Here is a 16,206-nt window from a genome sequence, read left to right as displayed (position 1 = left end):
AATAAAAGACCATAATAAATATTGCTTGCATTTACATGTTTCATAAATTTCAAATTATTTCAAATGGATGTGAAAAATGCATTTTTAAATCAACTTATTTAAGAAGAAGTTTATGTCAAACAACCCTTTGGTTTTGAAGATTTTGAAAAGTTTGATTATGTTTTTAAATAGCATAAGGACTTATATGGATTAAAACAAGCTCTAAGAGCTTGGTATGAAAAACTATCAAAATTCTTGGTTGAAAAAGGTTACATTAGAGGAAGTGTTGATACAGCTCTGTTTATTAAGAAATACTTGAATGATTTAATTATAGTTCAAATTTATATGGATGATATTGTATTTGGTGCTACTGATGAAGCATTATGTAAGAACTTTGCTGAAGAAATGCAAGGTGAGTTTGAAATGAGCATGATGGGTGAACTAAAATTCTTTCTTGGCCTTCAAATCAAACAATGTGAAGATGGTATCTTTATCAACCAAGAAAGATACATTCAAGACATGTTGAAAAAGTAAAGTTAATTAGCACACCAATGAGTCCCTCTACCAAGCTTGATAAAGATGAAAAAGGAATGAGAGTTGATCAAAAGCTCTATAGAGTTATAATTGGCTCTTTACTCTACTTAACTACTAGCAGACCTAACATACAATTGAGTGTATGCTTGTGTACATGTTTTCAATCACATCCCAATGAGTCACATTTAACAGTTGTAAAAAGAATCTTTACGTAACTCTTGGACACACAAAGTTTAGGATTATGGTATCCAAGAGGATCATCTTTTAATTTTATTGGATACTCTGATACGGATTTTGCTAGAAGTAAAACAGATAGGAAAAGCACTAGTGGCACTTGTCAATTTTTTGGAAATATGCTTGTATCTTGGTCATGCAAAAAGCAAAACTCTATTTCATTATCAACAGCTGAAGTTGAATACATATCCTTAGGAAGTTGTTGTGCTCAAATTATATGGATTAAACAATAATTAAAAGATTTTGGAGTAACCATGCATAATATACCATATTTTGTGATAACACAAGTGCTATAAACATCTCAAAAAATCCAGTTCAGCACTCTAGTATCAAACACATTGAAATTCGACATCATTTTATTTGAGATCATGTGCTTAAAGGAGATATTAAGATTGAATTTGTTAACACTGTGCATCAACTGTCTGATATCTTCACTAAACCCTTAAACGAAGAACTATTTTGCAAAATTAAGAGAAATCTAGGAATGCTTAATGTAAATGAGGTTTAGGTAAATCTTTTGAGTCCTCCTTTTACAAGACAATAGAAACTTAGCTGATCAAGAGAATCATTTAACTGATTAAAAATGTCCTGTGTTGATCCTTTTATTCAGAATGCTTGGCTTAATCGATTAAATGTAAAACTTAATCAGTTAAAAAACTGAAATAAATAAATAATAATAATAATAATACATTGAAAAAAAAAGAAAAGGAGAATAGGGGAAGAGGGAAAAGAAAATTGTCTAACTAAAAACCAAAAATGGGAGCCAAAATTTTGAATTTTGAAAAAGGGATGCCTGACCTTATTTAAAGAGGGAGTTTAATAACCTCTCTTAACTCCACACCTTCTCTTTATATTCTCTCTCCTCTTGAATTGCTCTTTTCAAAACCAAAACCCCTCATCTCAAACTATTCAAACCCTAAGTAGAAAACTACCAAAAACAATGGCTAAATCTTCACTACTAAGTGATGCTTTGGAAAAGAAAAAAGGAAAACGTCCCATGGAAGATAGTCCATCATCCAAGGTTCAAAAGAAAGGGAAAAAGAGCCATCTAGTCTAGTGATTGAAAAAGCAAGAAAGAAATAGAAAGAAAAGGCATCGAAATCAAAAAAAGAGGTGGAAAGAGGAAATTCCAACAAAAAAGGTAATTTTGTATCCTCAAAATTTAAGAATAAGATTTATGAGGAAAAATTTAAGAAAATAGAGAATACACCCATATCTTGTGGAAAATTCATTGATTGGGACAGTTTTGATGAAGTACCAGATATCAAAAATGGTCTGTCAGAATATTTTAAGGAACTCAAATTGAAAAAACTAAGTGTTTTTTAAAATAGATCTTATAGTGTTAATCTTGTCAAAGAATTTTACTCTAGAATTGCACTAGATAAAACAGAGCTTAATGATCTAGAAAATTTTGTTGAAGATGGCCTTAATGTGTTTTTGAATGGAAAGGAATTTGTGATCACTACTACTGATCCGGAAAATTTGGTAAAAATTGAGTGTAATGTGGGTGAATATGAGATTCTAGAAGAATATGATCCCTCATCTCTATGGGAAATCATCATTAGGAAAAAGGAAAGATACTCTTCCAGGAGTTATGCAAGTTTTATCAAGAGTCCTCAAACTAAGACCTTACACTGCTTTATTGCATCAATAATTCATGGACGAAGTAGTAGCTTTAGCTATGTAAGTCTTCAAGACATGTGGCTGATGGAACATGCATTCAATGTAACTCCCCTCAATCTTGGTAGATTTATGATTGAAAGAATGAAGGGAACTTGCCATGTAAATAAAATTAATCTGGCATATGGAAACCTTATTACCTCCTTGGTAAGGAAAAAAGGAATCTAGAATACAAGATATCAAATGGATAAAGTCAAAAGTAGAGATCAAGCCATCTATTTGGGAAGTCTACCAAAAATGGGATATAAACTTGAAGGAGAAAAATTCATCAAAACTCCCAAAGACACCCCAAGAAATGAGTATCCCACCTCTACTCAAACAAAGTCAACCCCCTCTTACATCTCAAATGAGATGATTTTTAAATTTATTGATGAGAATTGATGGCAAGCTAACTGATCAGTCTGAGAGAATTCTAAAAATTAAAGATCATTTGCAAGAGATATCAAATTTTATGAAAAAAAAAAGGAAAAACACCGTCTGGTCCTACATCTGAAGGTACTTCAGTAGCCCCAAGTCCTATACCAGAAGGATAAACTACTGAGAATCCTACTTCCCAAACTGAAGGTGGTGAACCTAAACCTACTCCAGCAAGAAAATAGTCTACTCCTGAACTTGAAGTTGAAGGATAATACAATGATGATGTAGAAGTGATTGAATCTTTTAATGACATCATTGACAATTCTAATCCTCAACAACATGATGAAGCACAAAAAGCTAAGCCATGTCCAACAAATTATGAGAAAGTCTTAATTATGGATGTGTTTCATCAAATGGTAAAGGAAGAGTAAATAGAAAAAGAAGCAGCAAGAAGTAGAACACAGAAACTAACACCTGCAAGAACTTTGCCTGAATTAGTTCACACCATAGGTAGAAGTGAACCTATTGACAAAGTGAAAGAGAAAGCAACTGTATCTACATAAGATAAAGCCTAACCTACTAAAAAGGCAAAAAGAAATTGGCAACGAAAACCAAGTTCCTCAATAGAAGAATGTCTTTCAAGTTGGCTGACAAAGATAGATCCGTAGTTAAATCCTCGAGCCAGAATCCTCTCCAAGTCTCAGACACTCCTTCCCTTAATTCCTCACCCTAAAAATCATCACCTTTGTCATCTACCAGATCCCTCGATGTTCACTTTGGAACTGATGAATCCACCCCTTCTAACTCTTCTTGAATTAGTATACCATCCCTGTTTTGCTGATGACAAAAAGGGGAGAAAGTAGAAGTAACAATACAGTAATTTAGGAATTTGATTCTAATGATGCGTAGTTATTTATGACATTTTGCTATTTTGACTACTGATGGTTAGTGTTTGGATATTGATAACTTACTCTTTGTTATGATACCTTGTTATCTTTGTTGGCTTGTTAATGACATTTGTTTTTAGAATAGATATGGTCTGTTGATGATGATATGCTAATGATAGTTGGCTACAAGATTGATAATATCTTATCACTTATTACTAGTAGTTTTGTAAGTGTGTATGTTAATTCATGAATATATTATATTATATGTTTGAACCAATGCTTGTTATCTTCATTAAGAAATAAAAAAAATTAATTGGCCTGCTAAGTTAGATAACAAAATAACTTAAAAAGAGAGCATGCATACATTAAGGGGGAGCACACACTCAGGGGGAGAAATTCCTCATCTTGTGCAATACAAAAGGAATGAATAGATACTGTGCTATTAATCAACGAATGTTTTGTTATCATCAAAAAGGAAGAGATTTTTGGCTCCATAAGTTTTTGATGATAACAAAGTATTCCCACTCATTAATGTCTAACTATACTTCTTAAGTGTGTAAGATGAAAATGTATGTCAATAATAAATTAATCACTGAACAACAAATATAAAAACTCATTAAAATAAGGAGTTACAAATAAGCCCCAAACAGAAGTCTCTTAGTCGGATAACTAAGGGAGTTAGTCAGTTAAAATCCGAAAGTGAAGTTGGCTGGTTCAAAGACAAAGAGCTCTTAATCGGTTGAAGCCTTACTTAATCATTTAAGAAAGTAAAGCAGATTGCGAGATAGAAAAGAATTAATTGATTAAGAAGTATTGTTAACCAGCTAAAAATACACTGTTTGAGAATTAAATTTGAATGATTGAAGACAAACTAACGGCTATAATAGACTCTAAACTGTTTCCAATGGTCTGAAGCTATCAACATCCATCAAAATTATTTTTTCAAGTATAAAAGACATCTCCAACGGCTAAAAAAAATATCAGATGCTTCCAAGAACAAAAAGAGCTCAAAAATAGCAAAAACAGTCTCAATCCTTCTTGTGTTTCACTCCAATCTTTGTAATGGAGTTTAGTACTTCATTTAGTACCATTCAGATTACGTTAGTGATCATAGGTACTTCTTTATATATGTACTTCTTGATCACTTAGAGTGTGCGAGTCACTCTAAAGGGATTAATCAAGCTTGGGTTACCTTGATTGGTTTTATAAGTGTTGGGATGAGCCTTGCAGCCAATTAGGATCGGTTGAGGCTTAATTCCAATCATGCAATAGTATCATTCATATTGAATGATTAGTGGTTTTCCTTCATCAATAAGACATTAATTATAATGAGTTATAAGTCTAATTAGATGAAGTCCATGAGATTAATATACCTTGCAAGGAAACTGTAATGGGTTGTAATTATGAGATTCCTATGCATTAAAGCATAATCTCAAAATGTTCCTAGTCAATGTATCATTGAGAATGGACAGTAATGATTCTTAGAGACTGATATATTCTATGTTCCTTACTTTGGAAGTAAGCAATCGATCTTATAAATTGAAGTATAGAGATACTTGGAACTAGAATACAAGTGCTTGCCTAAGAGAGCAAGTTCACTAAACATGACCCGCCATGAGAAGTGCATTTGGTAATACACTCTAGTGTCTATGCAGCACTTCTCATGTGTCAGTTGTGTAAATACTCCCTAGACTTGAGACACCAAGTTGTCTTATGTGTGGAGTGCTATGCTTTGATTTCATCCTTACGGTTGCCTAATCAAGGATGCCAAAACAAGATGCTTTTGGGTATAGTATGAAGCATGTGAAGGCAAATGAGTGGTCAAAATAGGAATCATCACCTCAAGTGTTTTAGAGGACATATCCTATCAGTTCTTGGTTAACATTAGCTTATTGAAGTCCTTGGCCAAGGTGACATGGAGATTACGTAAAAGGTTTCATAACTCTTTATAAAGCTAAAGCTATAATTGCAGGAACAAATATGGAGGTCAATAAAAGTAGATATTGTACCAAGCTCTTATCATCTCCAAGATATATGATGAGGGAATGAATTACACTGATAGACTATACATTGAAAGGTTGTCAAAGAACCCTTGGACTCTCCCAACAATTGGGTGGCCATTATGCATTGCTAGATGCCAATCTTGGTCTATGAAATTGATTATAAATTAATTAATTGAAATTTATATTAATAACTTAAGTCATTAATCAATTCCATTACCAACATGTTGGAAACCTAATGGGTCACACACAATGATTGCATTTGAATTAAATTGGGAGAGTAACGATTTAAGTTAGACTTAAATCACATGCGATGTAATTAACTTCTATAAACTTAATTAAAAGAGTTTAATTAAGTTTTTGACATAATTATAAATAGTTATAATTATAAAGTCTTGATTGCAAAATATAAAGGAAATTAATTTTGATTTTAATTTTCAAGGACTTAATCAAAAGAGTTTAATTAAATAATGGGCCCAATATTATAATGTGTTATAATATTGAAGGCTTAATTGCAAAATTGAAACTATTTTAACTTAACTATATAAGTCACATTTTAACTATTTTTCATATGAGAGTTTTTAGCAATTGAAGAAAACGTAGTTTTTGTCAGAAAAAGAAAAACGTTTTCTTTCATTGCCACCACTCCCTTTGTGTGAAAGAGAAAATTGCTTATGAAGCAATTTTCAAGAAAGGTTCGGCTAAGATTGTGAAAAAGAAGAAAAGGACAATTGTTGTCCTCTTTACTAGCACAAAATATAGTTAAAAACTCCTTCCTTCGTTGAAGGTTCAAGTGCAATCGTGTGTACTACTATTGGAAGCTAAACACTTGATTGACTAGAGTTTTTGCTCCTTATGGTGTTCACGGGATTGCTTTGGGAAGTGCCATTGTGATTACGAAATTACTTGGCAAGGTAACTTTCTAAATAATAATTTATTTTGTGCTTTTATGTATTAAATATCACCAAGGTGATCCATGGGTGGAATCATGTTTTTGTTGTTTAGTTAAAAGTTTTAATTTTCTTTCCGCTGCGTATTTTGAGAATGTCATCCATAACCAAACTCATCAATAGGTTCTAACTCAACCTAGGAAAAGTTAGATTTGGGTTTTGGTTGATCCTAGGGAAAAATCATTGTTACAAGTTGTGACTGAGCCTGTGAAAAGCCATTGTAAAAGCTTGGTGGAAGCTTGAAAATTCCACTAATTATAGTGATTTAGTTTGAAAATCTTTGATTGGAAGATCAAGGTAGTGGATGTAAGTCAAAAAGACCGAATCACTATAAATCTTTGTGCATTATCTACCCTCTTTTATTTTTCATTTCATTCTTCTTTAAATCATTTTTTCATCTGACATTTAACTTCTCATCATTGACCTTTAACTAGCCTCTAATTAGAAGTCAAGTTTAGTGACATTCACAAAGTGCTATTCAGCCCCCTTTAGCACACTTCTTTGGGACCAACAGAGGAATCGATTCCCAATTATACAAAAAGTAAACTCTCTTCTTTTATTACAAGAAAAATCAATTCTTAAACAAGTAGATTTTGGAGAAACAAAAGCCATTTGATAGAGTGAGAATCAACACCAAGAGGAACGTCAAAAACTCAAAAAAGAAGCAAAAGTTGAAAAATGGATAAGATTGAAGTGCAAAATTCAAGTTTGAATTTTTGGATTAGCGCCAAACACACATAAAGAATCGACACTAAAAGTACAACATGTTGATTCTAGGAAAAGATAGAAAGGAGCAGACTTGGAGCATGTCATGAATAATCGACACCAGATGAAGAACATGTCAATTCTCAAGGAAAACAGAAAGATGCAGATTTTCAGAATTATAAAGAATTGACACAAAAAGTACAACATGTCGATTCTATAGGCACAATAGACAAAAGTTCTAATTAGCACGAAATAAAAAAAAAGTTTTGAATTTTACTCCAATGGTAGTAAAGGTCCGAGCTTATAAATACCCAACTAAAAGACATTAGAAAAAAAAGGAAGGAAGAGAGAATGAGAATGAGAAGAGAAAGAAAAAGAGAAAGAAATCAAGAGAAGAATATTTTTAAAAGAGCTGAACATCTTCAAAGATCATACATACCTTTCCTCATTATAGAAAGTTTCTAAGCTTAGATAATCTTTTTTATGATATTTATTCTTAAAAAGTTTTTGTTGGTCCCAAAGAATGTGCTAGAGGGGGATGAATAAACTTTATCGAATGTCACTAAAAATTGATTCCTAGTTAAGAGCTTATGAAAGGAAGTTGATGAGAAAAGTTTGAAACTTGTTAGAGGAATAAATTAGGAGTAAGTAGTACAAGGAGAAAGTATGAGTTTATTTTACATGCTCGTAAATTCTAAACAGATGCAAGTTAATATAATGGGTAAAATCTTGGGTAAAATACCCCTACTCCTCTAAGTTTTAATCGAAATTTTAAGTGAATTTATTAGTTTTCGAAATAGACACTTCGCCTTAAGAGTGCAAACATTGTTAACAACGATTATCAAAAAACTACAATACCTTTTTCTTTCTTTATTAATTTAAAAAATTATTATTATATTTTTTTAAAAATAAAAAAATAGAGAGCACAGACTCTTCAAGAAAAGTGAGCACCGGGGAGAGGAGCATAGGTGCTCCTTTAAGGAGCCCTAATGGGGACCTTTTTTTTAATTAATAAAAAATTAATAAAATTATATAATAGTTATTTTTAAAATTAATTAAGGGTAAAATTATCTTTTTACTTGTACCACATCCTCAAACTGATGAAAATATTAATGGTTGACTAACGGTTGGACCTACGTGTTTGGCGAAAAATATTTTTTTGGGGATGGAGTGTCCATTTTGAAAACTAATGGACTTCCATATAATTCTAATCAAGACTTAGGATGATGAGGATATTTTACCCTAAAATCTTTTATTGCTTGTATGGAAACATTTACCCATTAGTTTACAATAAAAAGGAAACCTTACTAATCCTAATTTTTGAGTTATTAACTTAATGTCCATTTCAAGAAGTACAAAAAAAGTGTCAAAAATTTTAGTGAAGAGTTAATGATAAAAATTACATTTTTAAAAGGAGATTGCAACTAAATTTTTTAAATAAAATATATATGTATTTTTTCAATACATTAATAAAACTGATTATACTAAAGTAAAATGTAATTTGTTCTTAACATAATACTTAAAAAAGCTTTTAAATTATTTAGAAAAATTTAAATAAATGTTTATTTTTTTATTATATTCAATCAAGTTATTAATTTTTATTTTGAGACAAATAAGTTTTTATAACGGTTGATTAACTGTTGTTAGTTAAAATATTACATAGTATGTTAATATATTATATTGGATGATAACGTGAAATATTGATATAATATGATAATATGATTATATGGTATTTTTCACTTTCTATGTCAGCATCACATGAATATAAAATTACAAGTAGTATCAATAATTAATTAAAAGAATTTATTTAACTTAAAATAAAAATATAAAAATTTAATTCAATGAAATAAAAGAATAAAAATTTATATAAAATTTTTTCAAGCATTAGGTCAAAATATTAATACAAAAGTAAAATGTTTCAAATATTATTTTACATATAAAGCATGAAAAGAATCCACAATTACAAATTATGTTAGATAATGGTACCCTAGCACTCAGCACACGTAGATATTTATTTTCCATGTTTATATTTACCAAATCCTCCGGCGTTGATAATTTGGTTCATTCTTTAATGGAATGAAATTTGATAAAACGGTTTCCAAGTGACGGCAACAAACGGCCCCCAGGTTTGTCGTTTTCGTCGGTGCGTTAATAGAACGCGCCTGTATAAAAGCGCGTTCCAGACAGCCACCATCAATTTCCCGAAGCAGTATTTGCTGTAGCTACACACCAGCAATAAAGCACCTCCCCACCTTCCCTCCCACTCCCACTCTCTCTCTCTCTCTCACAGGTCTCTCTTCAGTCTTCATTCTATCAATTCCTACTCTCATTTCAAGATCCCACTCTCTTTTTCCGTCTCCTTACTCTCCCCAGTAGATCCCCTTTTTCCCCTTTGCTCTCCAACAAGGAAAGACAAGAAAGGAGGAAGGAAAAAAATCTCTTTTCTTTACATTGTTGAGGTAGATCTTTGCCGCATTTCATGGATCTACAATCGCGCCGAGCCGCATTGTCTTAATCTTGTCTCTCCTAGGGTTTTTTCGAAGTTCTCTTTCTTTTATTTTTGGCGCTTGGCGGCGGAGCTGTGTAGCTTTACTCTTGCTTGGTTATGAGGTGTATTGCTTCGCTCGGAGAATGCTACGGAGAGGTTTCCCGGCGGCAAATGGTCCACCGGAACTTTAGGTCTCTCCAGTGGCTCTCCGACGAGGCTCGCGCGGTCCGAGTTGGTCTCGCTTTCTGACGATGGTTGTTGTGGACTCTGGTTCGGCGAGGGAAGATGCCTGCTTTGACTCCGCTCTTTGTGCTACTTGTTTACTTACTCAGCTTTCTCTCTTGTTCTTGTTCAGGTAACACTTTTTTTGGATACTTCAATTTGTTTTAAATTTAAGTTTTTCATCGGTTTAGTTACTGAGAAGATAGTAGAAAAGGAAGGAAGCTGGAGTAAATCCAGTTCGATTTAGCTTTTAATTTTTATTTGGAAATAAACAAAAAGTCAACGTGCTTTGTTAAGTTCAGTAGACTTTGGCTTTTGTGCTTGTTAGTATTCAGTTTGTGCTGATTGGCTCTCGTATGTCTACTTAAATTTTCCGCTATTAAATTCTCCTTTTAGCTTACTCTTTGGCCTTCTCCAAAACTAAAAATGGAAAAAGAAAAATGTAAAAAAAAAATGATTATAGAAGACTTTTTCTTTTTGAGTCATCTATTAGTCTGCCGTTTTCTGATTCCATAGAGTATTTTGAGGGGAATAGGGAATTTAGAAAATATTTTAGATAGTTGATTTACATTTCCGCCCCTTGAGGAATTTGCGATTCTCTGTTAGTTTTCTGCTGGTTTACTGAAAAATTTGTGGTCGAGTGAGGTGGTATCTATATATATGACTTTTATATTTTGTCATGGGTGCTCCTTAAATGGAAATTTGAGCCTTAAACATCTTACTAAATTATGTTTGTAGCACTTCTTTGGAATAAATCTATTTTAGGTGAATATTCAAAATTAATTACTCTTGGAACTATTGAGATCTCTTCATAATTATCTAACTGTTGCAATATAGAGTTATTATTTGATGCATTCAAATACAGGCACAGACATATATCACTACAATAATTTCAATAACTATTGCTCATTAAGGAAAATTAGCACCGATTCCATTTTATGTTATTTATTTTCAGGGCTGCAAATATACTTGGCTTCTGTGCAACCAGTGCACCAGATGTCTGCGATGGAATCAATAGTTGACCATGGTATTGATTTATTTTTCTTTCTTTTTTTTTTTTTTTAATTTGGTTTCACCTCCTGTCTAGACTTAAAAGAATGTATTAGTATATCCAAATATAGAGAGGTTGAGGTAGTATCTATGAAGGTATCATGTTAACTGAAGATCTCGGAGGAAAGAATTTTTAGAGCAATTTATGTTTTCTTTTTTAAAAAATAAAAACTGTGGCCTAAGCTATTACCATTCAAACTCCTGAAGAGCCTTACCAGTATGCCTTAATCCACTGAACTTGCTCGGAGTCATATGTCTTCACAAACATTAATTACTTGACAAATACAAAAAATAATGGAAAGTATTTTAAGAGGCATCTGGCTTTTACTTTTAGTTGATGAATTGGATTGTCCTAGCTCAAAAATTGTCATCATTTTTCACAAGCTTGTGAATTCTGTTTTACAGTTTTATATGTTTTTTTGGCCATTAATTGTTCTAGCTGAAGAATGATCTTACAAGGATCTTTATGTACTTTGTTTCAAAGAGGGACTCTCACCTTTCTTTTCTTGAAGTAGGTTTTATCATTAGATAGTCATTTATTATTTCTTTTTGCCTAATTCCAGTTCATTTTAAGTCAAGGTTATTAAAAGGTTTTTCAATCCTCCTGTTACTTGTTGTGGTATATACCCATTATGCTAAATTCTTGATGTAACAAAAGGCAAAAAAGTACGAGGTCAAGCTGTTCATATTTACCAATTTGCTATAGATGTTTGTTATAATTTATCAGATGACTTTGAAAGGCATCATAACTTCTTTCCTTTCTGTAAATTATTGCTCTTGCACATTGATTACTAATAAGGTTGCTCCACTGCTAGCAGCTAGGTTAATTTCAATGCGTGCGTTATTTTCTCGACCAAGATCACCCCGGAAACATGTTAATCCTTCTTTTGGACCAGCCACTGCACCTGCACCTTCTCCTATCCATCAAGGTACTTATTGCAATCTATGTCCAGCACCTTGCCAGTACATTAATGCTGTCATTTGGCTGATGTCTCTTGCATTGCAGCTCCTGTTGCTAGCCCCAGTAGCCATGTGGTACCTCGTCATCGTCATGGTGGTCATCACCATCATCATCATGTTAAACCTCAAGCATCTGCTCCATCACCTTCAGAGCAAGGTAAACTTCCCATGGGTCTTTAAGCAATATCTAGATGAAATGGCCTGCATAGGCTTGAATTTTTAGTTGGCCACAAAAAAAAAAAAATTATTGTTTGAAATTAGTTGAGGGGCCTACAAAAACTTATTGTTAATCTTGGGGAGTATGGCATGGTTGGATCTGTGCTTTCACATATTGGAGCATATTTGAATAATCATTGAGTCATAGCATGTGTCTACTAAATCACACACTTGCTTTTATTTTAACTCTGTTTTAAAATTTGTGACACACATCTTTCTCAGATAATTCTTTTTGGTTTTGATTATAAAATCTTTGTCAGGTTGTGATCAAATTTGCGTGGAGCCACTTACTGCAACCCCCTTTGGTTCACCTTGTGGTTGTGTGTTCCCTATGAAAGTCAGACTTCTTCTAACTGTAGCTCCTTATGCTGTTTTCCCCGTAATGAATGAGCTAGAGATTGAGGTTGCTGCAGGCATATATTTGCAACAAAGTCAAGTGAAAATAATGGGTGCGACTGCTGATACACAAAATCAGGGGAGAACGATGGTGGAGATTAACTTGGTTCCACTTGGAGAGAAGTTTGATAATACGACAGCAATACTTACATATGACCGACTTTGGCATAAAAGAGTGTCTCTAAATTCAACTCTTTTTGGAACATATGAGGTGGTATCCATAAGTTATCCAGGTAGTTATCTCTTCTTGTTTTTAAATGACTTATCTCATACTATTTTGTTGTTATGTCATGGTTATGATTTCAAAAACATTTTATCAGGAATTCCTGCTTCACCACCACATGGGAATTTTTTGGGGAACGGTCCAACCGGAAGTGCTGGAGATCTCCCAATCACGGCCAATTTTCTGAACAAGAACCAGAAGATGAACATCAGGATCATTGCGATTATTGTTTTATCTGCTTTTGTGCTCCTATTGGTTTTAGTTGGAGTGATCTCTGCCCTTATAAAATGGAGGAAGGTTGGAAGACCATCCAATGCTGTTGGTCCGGCATTGCCTTCCTCAGTAAACAAAAGATCTGGTAGGTTTGCAAGTGAGCTTTATGTTTGAAATTTAGAGTCTGTTACATAGAACTGGAATGTACTGCAATGCTGGTAACTGGTTGTCCACTATTGCTGTGTACACACAATCCTTGGCTGATATTCTTTATGCATTTTCAATGACTGCAGCAATTACCCAGAAGTTTGGATATCTGCAGATGCCATTATTTTGGTTTCTCTTATCCGCATATGTGATCATAAAAGTTTTGTCCATATTGCTAGAACTTTCTTTGTTTCTTCAATCCTTTATTGTGGGTGCTTGCACTGTATATATCATCTTGATGAGGCACGGTTTGCAAAACGTCAGGTTTTTACTGTATTTTATTAAATATGTTGATTGACTTTACTGGAAGGGTCTAATCTAGTTATATTTCATTGTTGTCTGTATGAACTATCCTGATGCCAGTGAAGTTGGAATATATGATGATTTAATCTACATGTTAATGCAGGCATTGGTTCTATCTTGTCAAGCAGTATTGCAAGCTCTGCATCAATGTCACTCATGTCCACTATGGCTACTTGTGCTCTCTCGGTTAAAACATTTGCACTTGTGGAGCTTGAGAAGGCAACAGACAAGTTCAGTTCAAAGAGGATTCTTGGTGAAGGAGGATTTGGACGTGTTTACCATGGTGTTATGGAAGATGGAAATGTGGTAGCTGTTAAGTTACTTACAAGAGATAATCAGAATGGAGACCGTGAATTTATTGCAGAAGTGGAGATGCTAAGCCGATTGCACCACCGCAATCTTGTGAAACTTGTTGGTATATGTATTGAAGGACGCATACGCTGCTTGGTTTATGAACTTGTTCCAAATGGAAGTGTGGAATCACACTTGCATGGTATCAACTTTGCCCTTTTTTTTTCTGTTATGTTTGTTGAACTATTGCTTGTTCAATTAGTATTGTGCATTACGTTAAGAAAGCTACCCATTAACTTATTATCCTGTAAAATTTAAAGGAAAAGGAAAAGTAAGAAAAAGGTATTGTTAATTCCTATCTATATTGGCAAGATCACCTGATGTTGCAATGCTAATAAGCTTTTTATATGATTCGAGTTTTCATTAAAATTGATTGACCTTTAATCCAAGTTTCCTATATATGACCTTTCTATTGGTGGTTTAGGTGTTGACAAAAAGAAAGGACCTCTTGATTGGGATGCACGCCTGAAGATTGCCCTTGGAGCAGCTAGAGGATTGGCTTATCTTCATGAAGATTCTAACCCTCGAGTGATTCATAGAGATTTTAAGGCTAGTAATGTTCTATTAGAAAATGACTTCACCCCAAAGGTCTCAGATTTTGGTTTAGCAAGGGAAGCAACTGAAGGAAGCCAGCACATTTCTACTCGGGTCATGGGAACTTTTGGGTAACTATTCTTTCATGCCAATGACTAGATAATCATCATATGGTAGCATTAAATTTTCTTAAGAAGTATTACGTACTACTAATTTTCCCCTAATTTTAATGGACTGTGAAACTAGTTGAGTAGTTGTATATTATTAAAAGTTATTCATTCGTATTTTATGGACTCATCCAGCAGAGCTCTTGAAGACATAATGTTAACAATTTTTTATATCTGAATTGTCATTTTCTAGTCATCAATTTCTGAAATCTCTTCCAGATTTTAAAATTTCTTTATTCTACCAAATAAATGTTGTGCCTCGATGTATCCCTTAAAGTAAATATCTCCTAAACCCCCCGATGTTGTTATTTCTGTGATCAAACAACCAATGAACTTGTAGCATCCATATCTTCTGATAGATTTGCTCGTCAAAATTTATTAAAGGTGATGTTTGTAAATTTGCAGGTATGTTGCCCCTGAATATGCCATGACAGGGCACCTACTTGTTAAGAGTGATGTTTACAGTTTTGGGGTTGTGCTCCTTGAGCTTTTGACAGGAAGAAAACCAGTGGATATGTCCCAACCTCAGGGACAGGAAAATTTAGTGACTTGGGCGCGGCCTCTACTGACCAGTAGAGAAGGTGTAGAACAGTTGGTGGATCCTTCCTTGGCTGGAACATATGATTTTGATGACATGGCTAAGGTGGCAGCCATTGCTTCCATGTGCGTTCACCCAGAAGTAGCTCACAGACCTTTTATGGGTGAAGTTGTGCAGGCTCTGAAGCTGATATACAATGACACAGATGAAACTGGTGGGGATTGCTGTAGTCAAAAGGAGTCTTCTGCCCCAGAATCCGACTTTAAAGGGGATTTTGCCCCTTCTGATAGCAGTTGGTGGAATGCTGGTGGGGTAACCCCTCGCTTAACTTATGGGCAGACCACTTCTTTTATCACAATGGAGTATAGTTCTGGCCCACTTGAAGAGATGGAAAACAGACAGTTTTCAACTTCGAGTTTGGTTGGAGATGGAACATCTTTACCAATAAGACATGGTAACAGATCAGGTCCCTTGAGAACAGTCCGAAGCAAGCCAAGCTTTTATAGATTAAGAGGGAGCATGAGCGAGCATGGGGGACTCCTTCCAAGGCAAAATTGGAGTGACGCCTATTGGGTTTGAGGTGTCTTTCCCAGCTATTGTTATTTTTTGGAATTGTACAGTTCAAAAGGGGCGGGGCATTTCAGAAAGCGGTCAACTGTAGTCTAGCATTCGGGGATTCTGGAATCTCCACGGACGATGAGGGGCAGAGAGCTGACCATGGCTTCTTATTTTGAAAGTCTTGATTCATTACCATACAAAAATGGAGATGTAATTTGAATGCTTCCTGTATTATATATTTGCAAAGTTAAATTCTTCCAAGGGCGACAGGTTTATTTTAGGCTACAAACAACTTATTTATTCGTTTATTTTTGGCTACAAAGAAACACAGTACTATAACCGATGCGTAAGGGCTCTCTTGTAACCCAAGAATTTAGAGTTCTGGCAACCCCCAAAAAGAAAAAGAGTTAATGGATATTACGGTTGTAGAAATTCTTTCTCCCCAAGAAATTGC

The 16,206-nt window shown here is 34.0% G+C and overlaps 1 protein-coding gene across 1 annotated transcript; it reads left to right on the top strand.

The window, feature by feature from the left end:
• On the top strand, window positions 9,465-16,060 carry LOC18613023 (receptor-like serine/threonine-protein kinase ALE2). Its single transcript, XM_007050037.2, has 9 exons — window positions 9,465-10,169; window positions 10,992-11,063; window positions 11,905-12,015; window positions 12,093-12,203; window positions 12,523-12,891; window positions 12,979-13,239; window positions 13,708-14,097; window positions 14,380-14,620; window positions 15,062-16,060. The coding sequence occupies exons 1-9, from the start codon at window positions 10,100-10,102 to the stop codon at window positions 15,771-15,773; spliced, it is 2,337 nt and encodes a 778-aa protein (XP_007050099.2). The 5' UTR covers window positions 9,465-10,099; the 3' UTR covers window positions 15,774-16,060.

Source organism: Theobroma cacao, chromosome 1, assembly GCF_000208745.1.
Source record: "Theobroma cacao cultivar B97-61/B2 chromosome 1, Criollo_cocoa_genome_V2, whole genome shotgun sequence".
Lineage (NCBI taxonomy): Eukaryota > Viridiplantae > Streptophyta > Magnoliopsida > Malvales > Malvaceae > Theobroma > Theobroma cacao.
The sequence above is the reverse complement of the archived record's forward strand: the minus strand, read 5'-3'. Positions and strand labels throughout refer to the sequence as shown.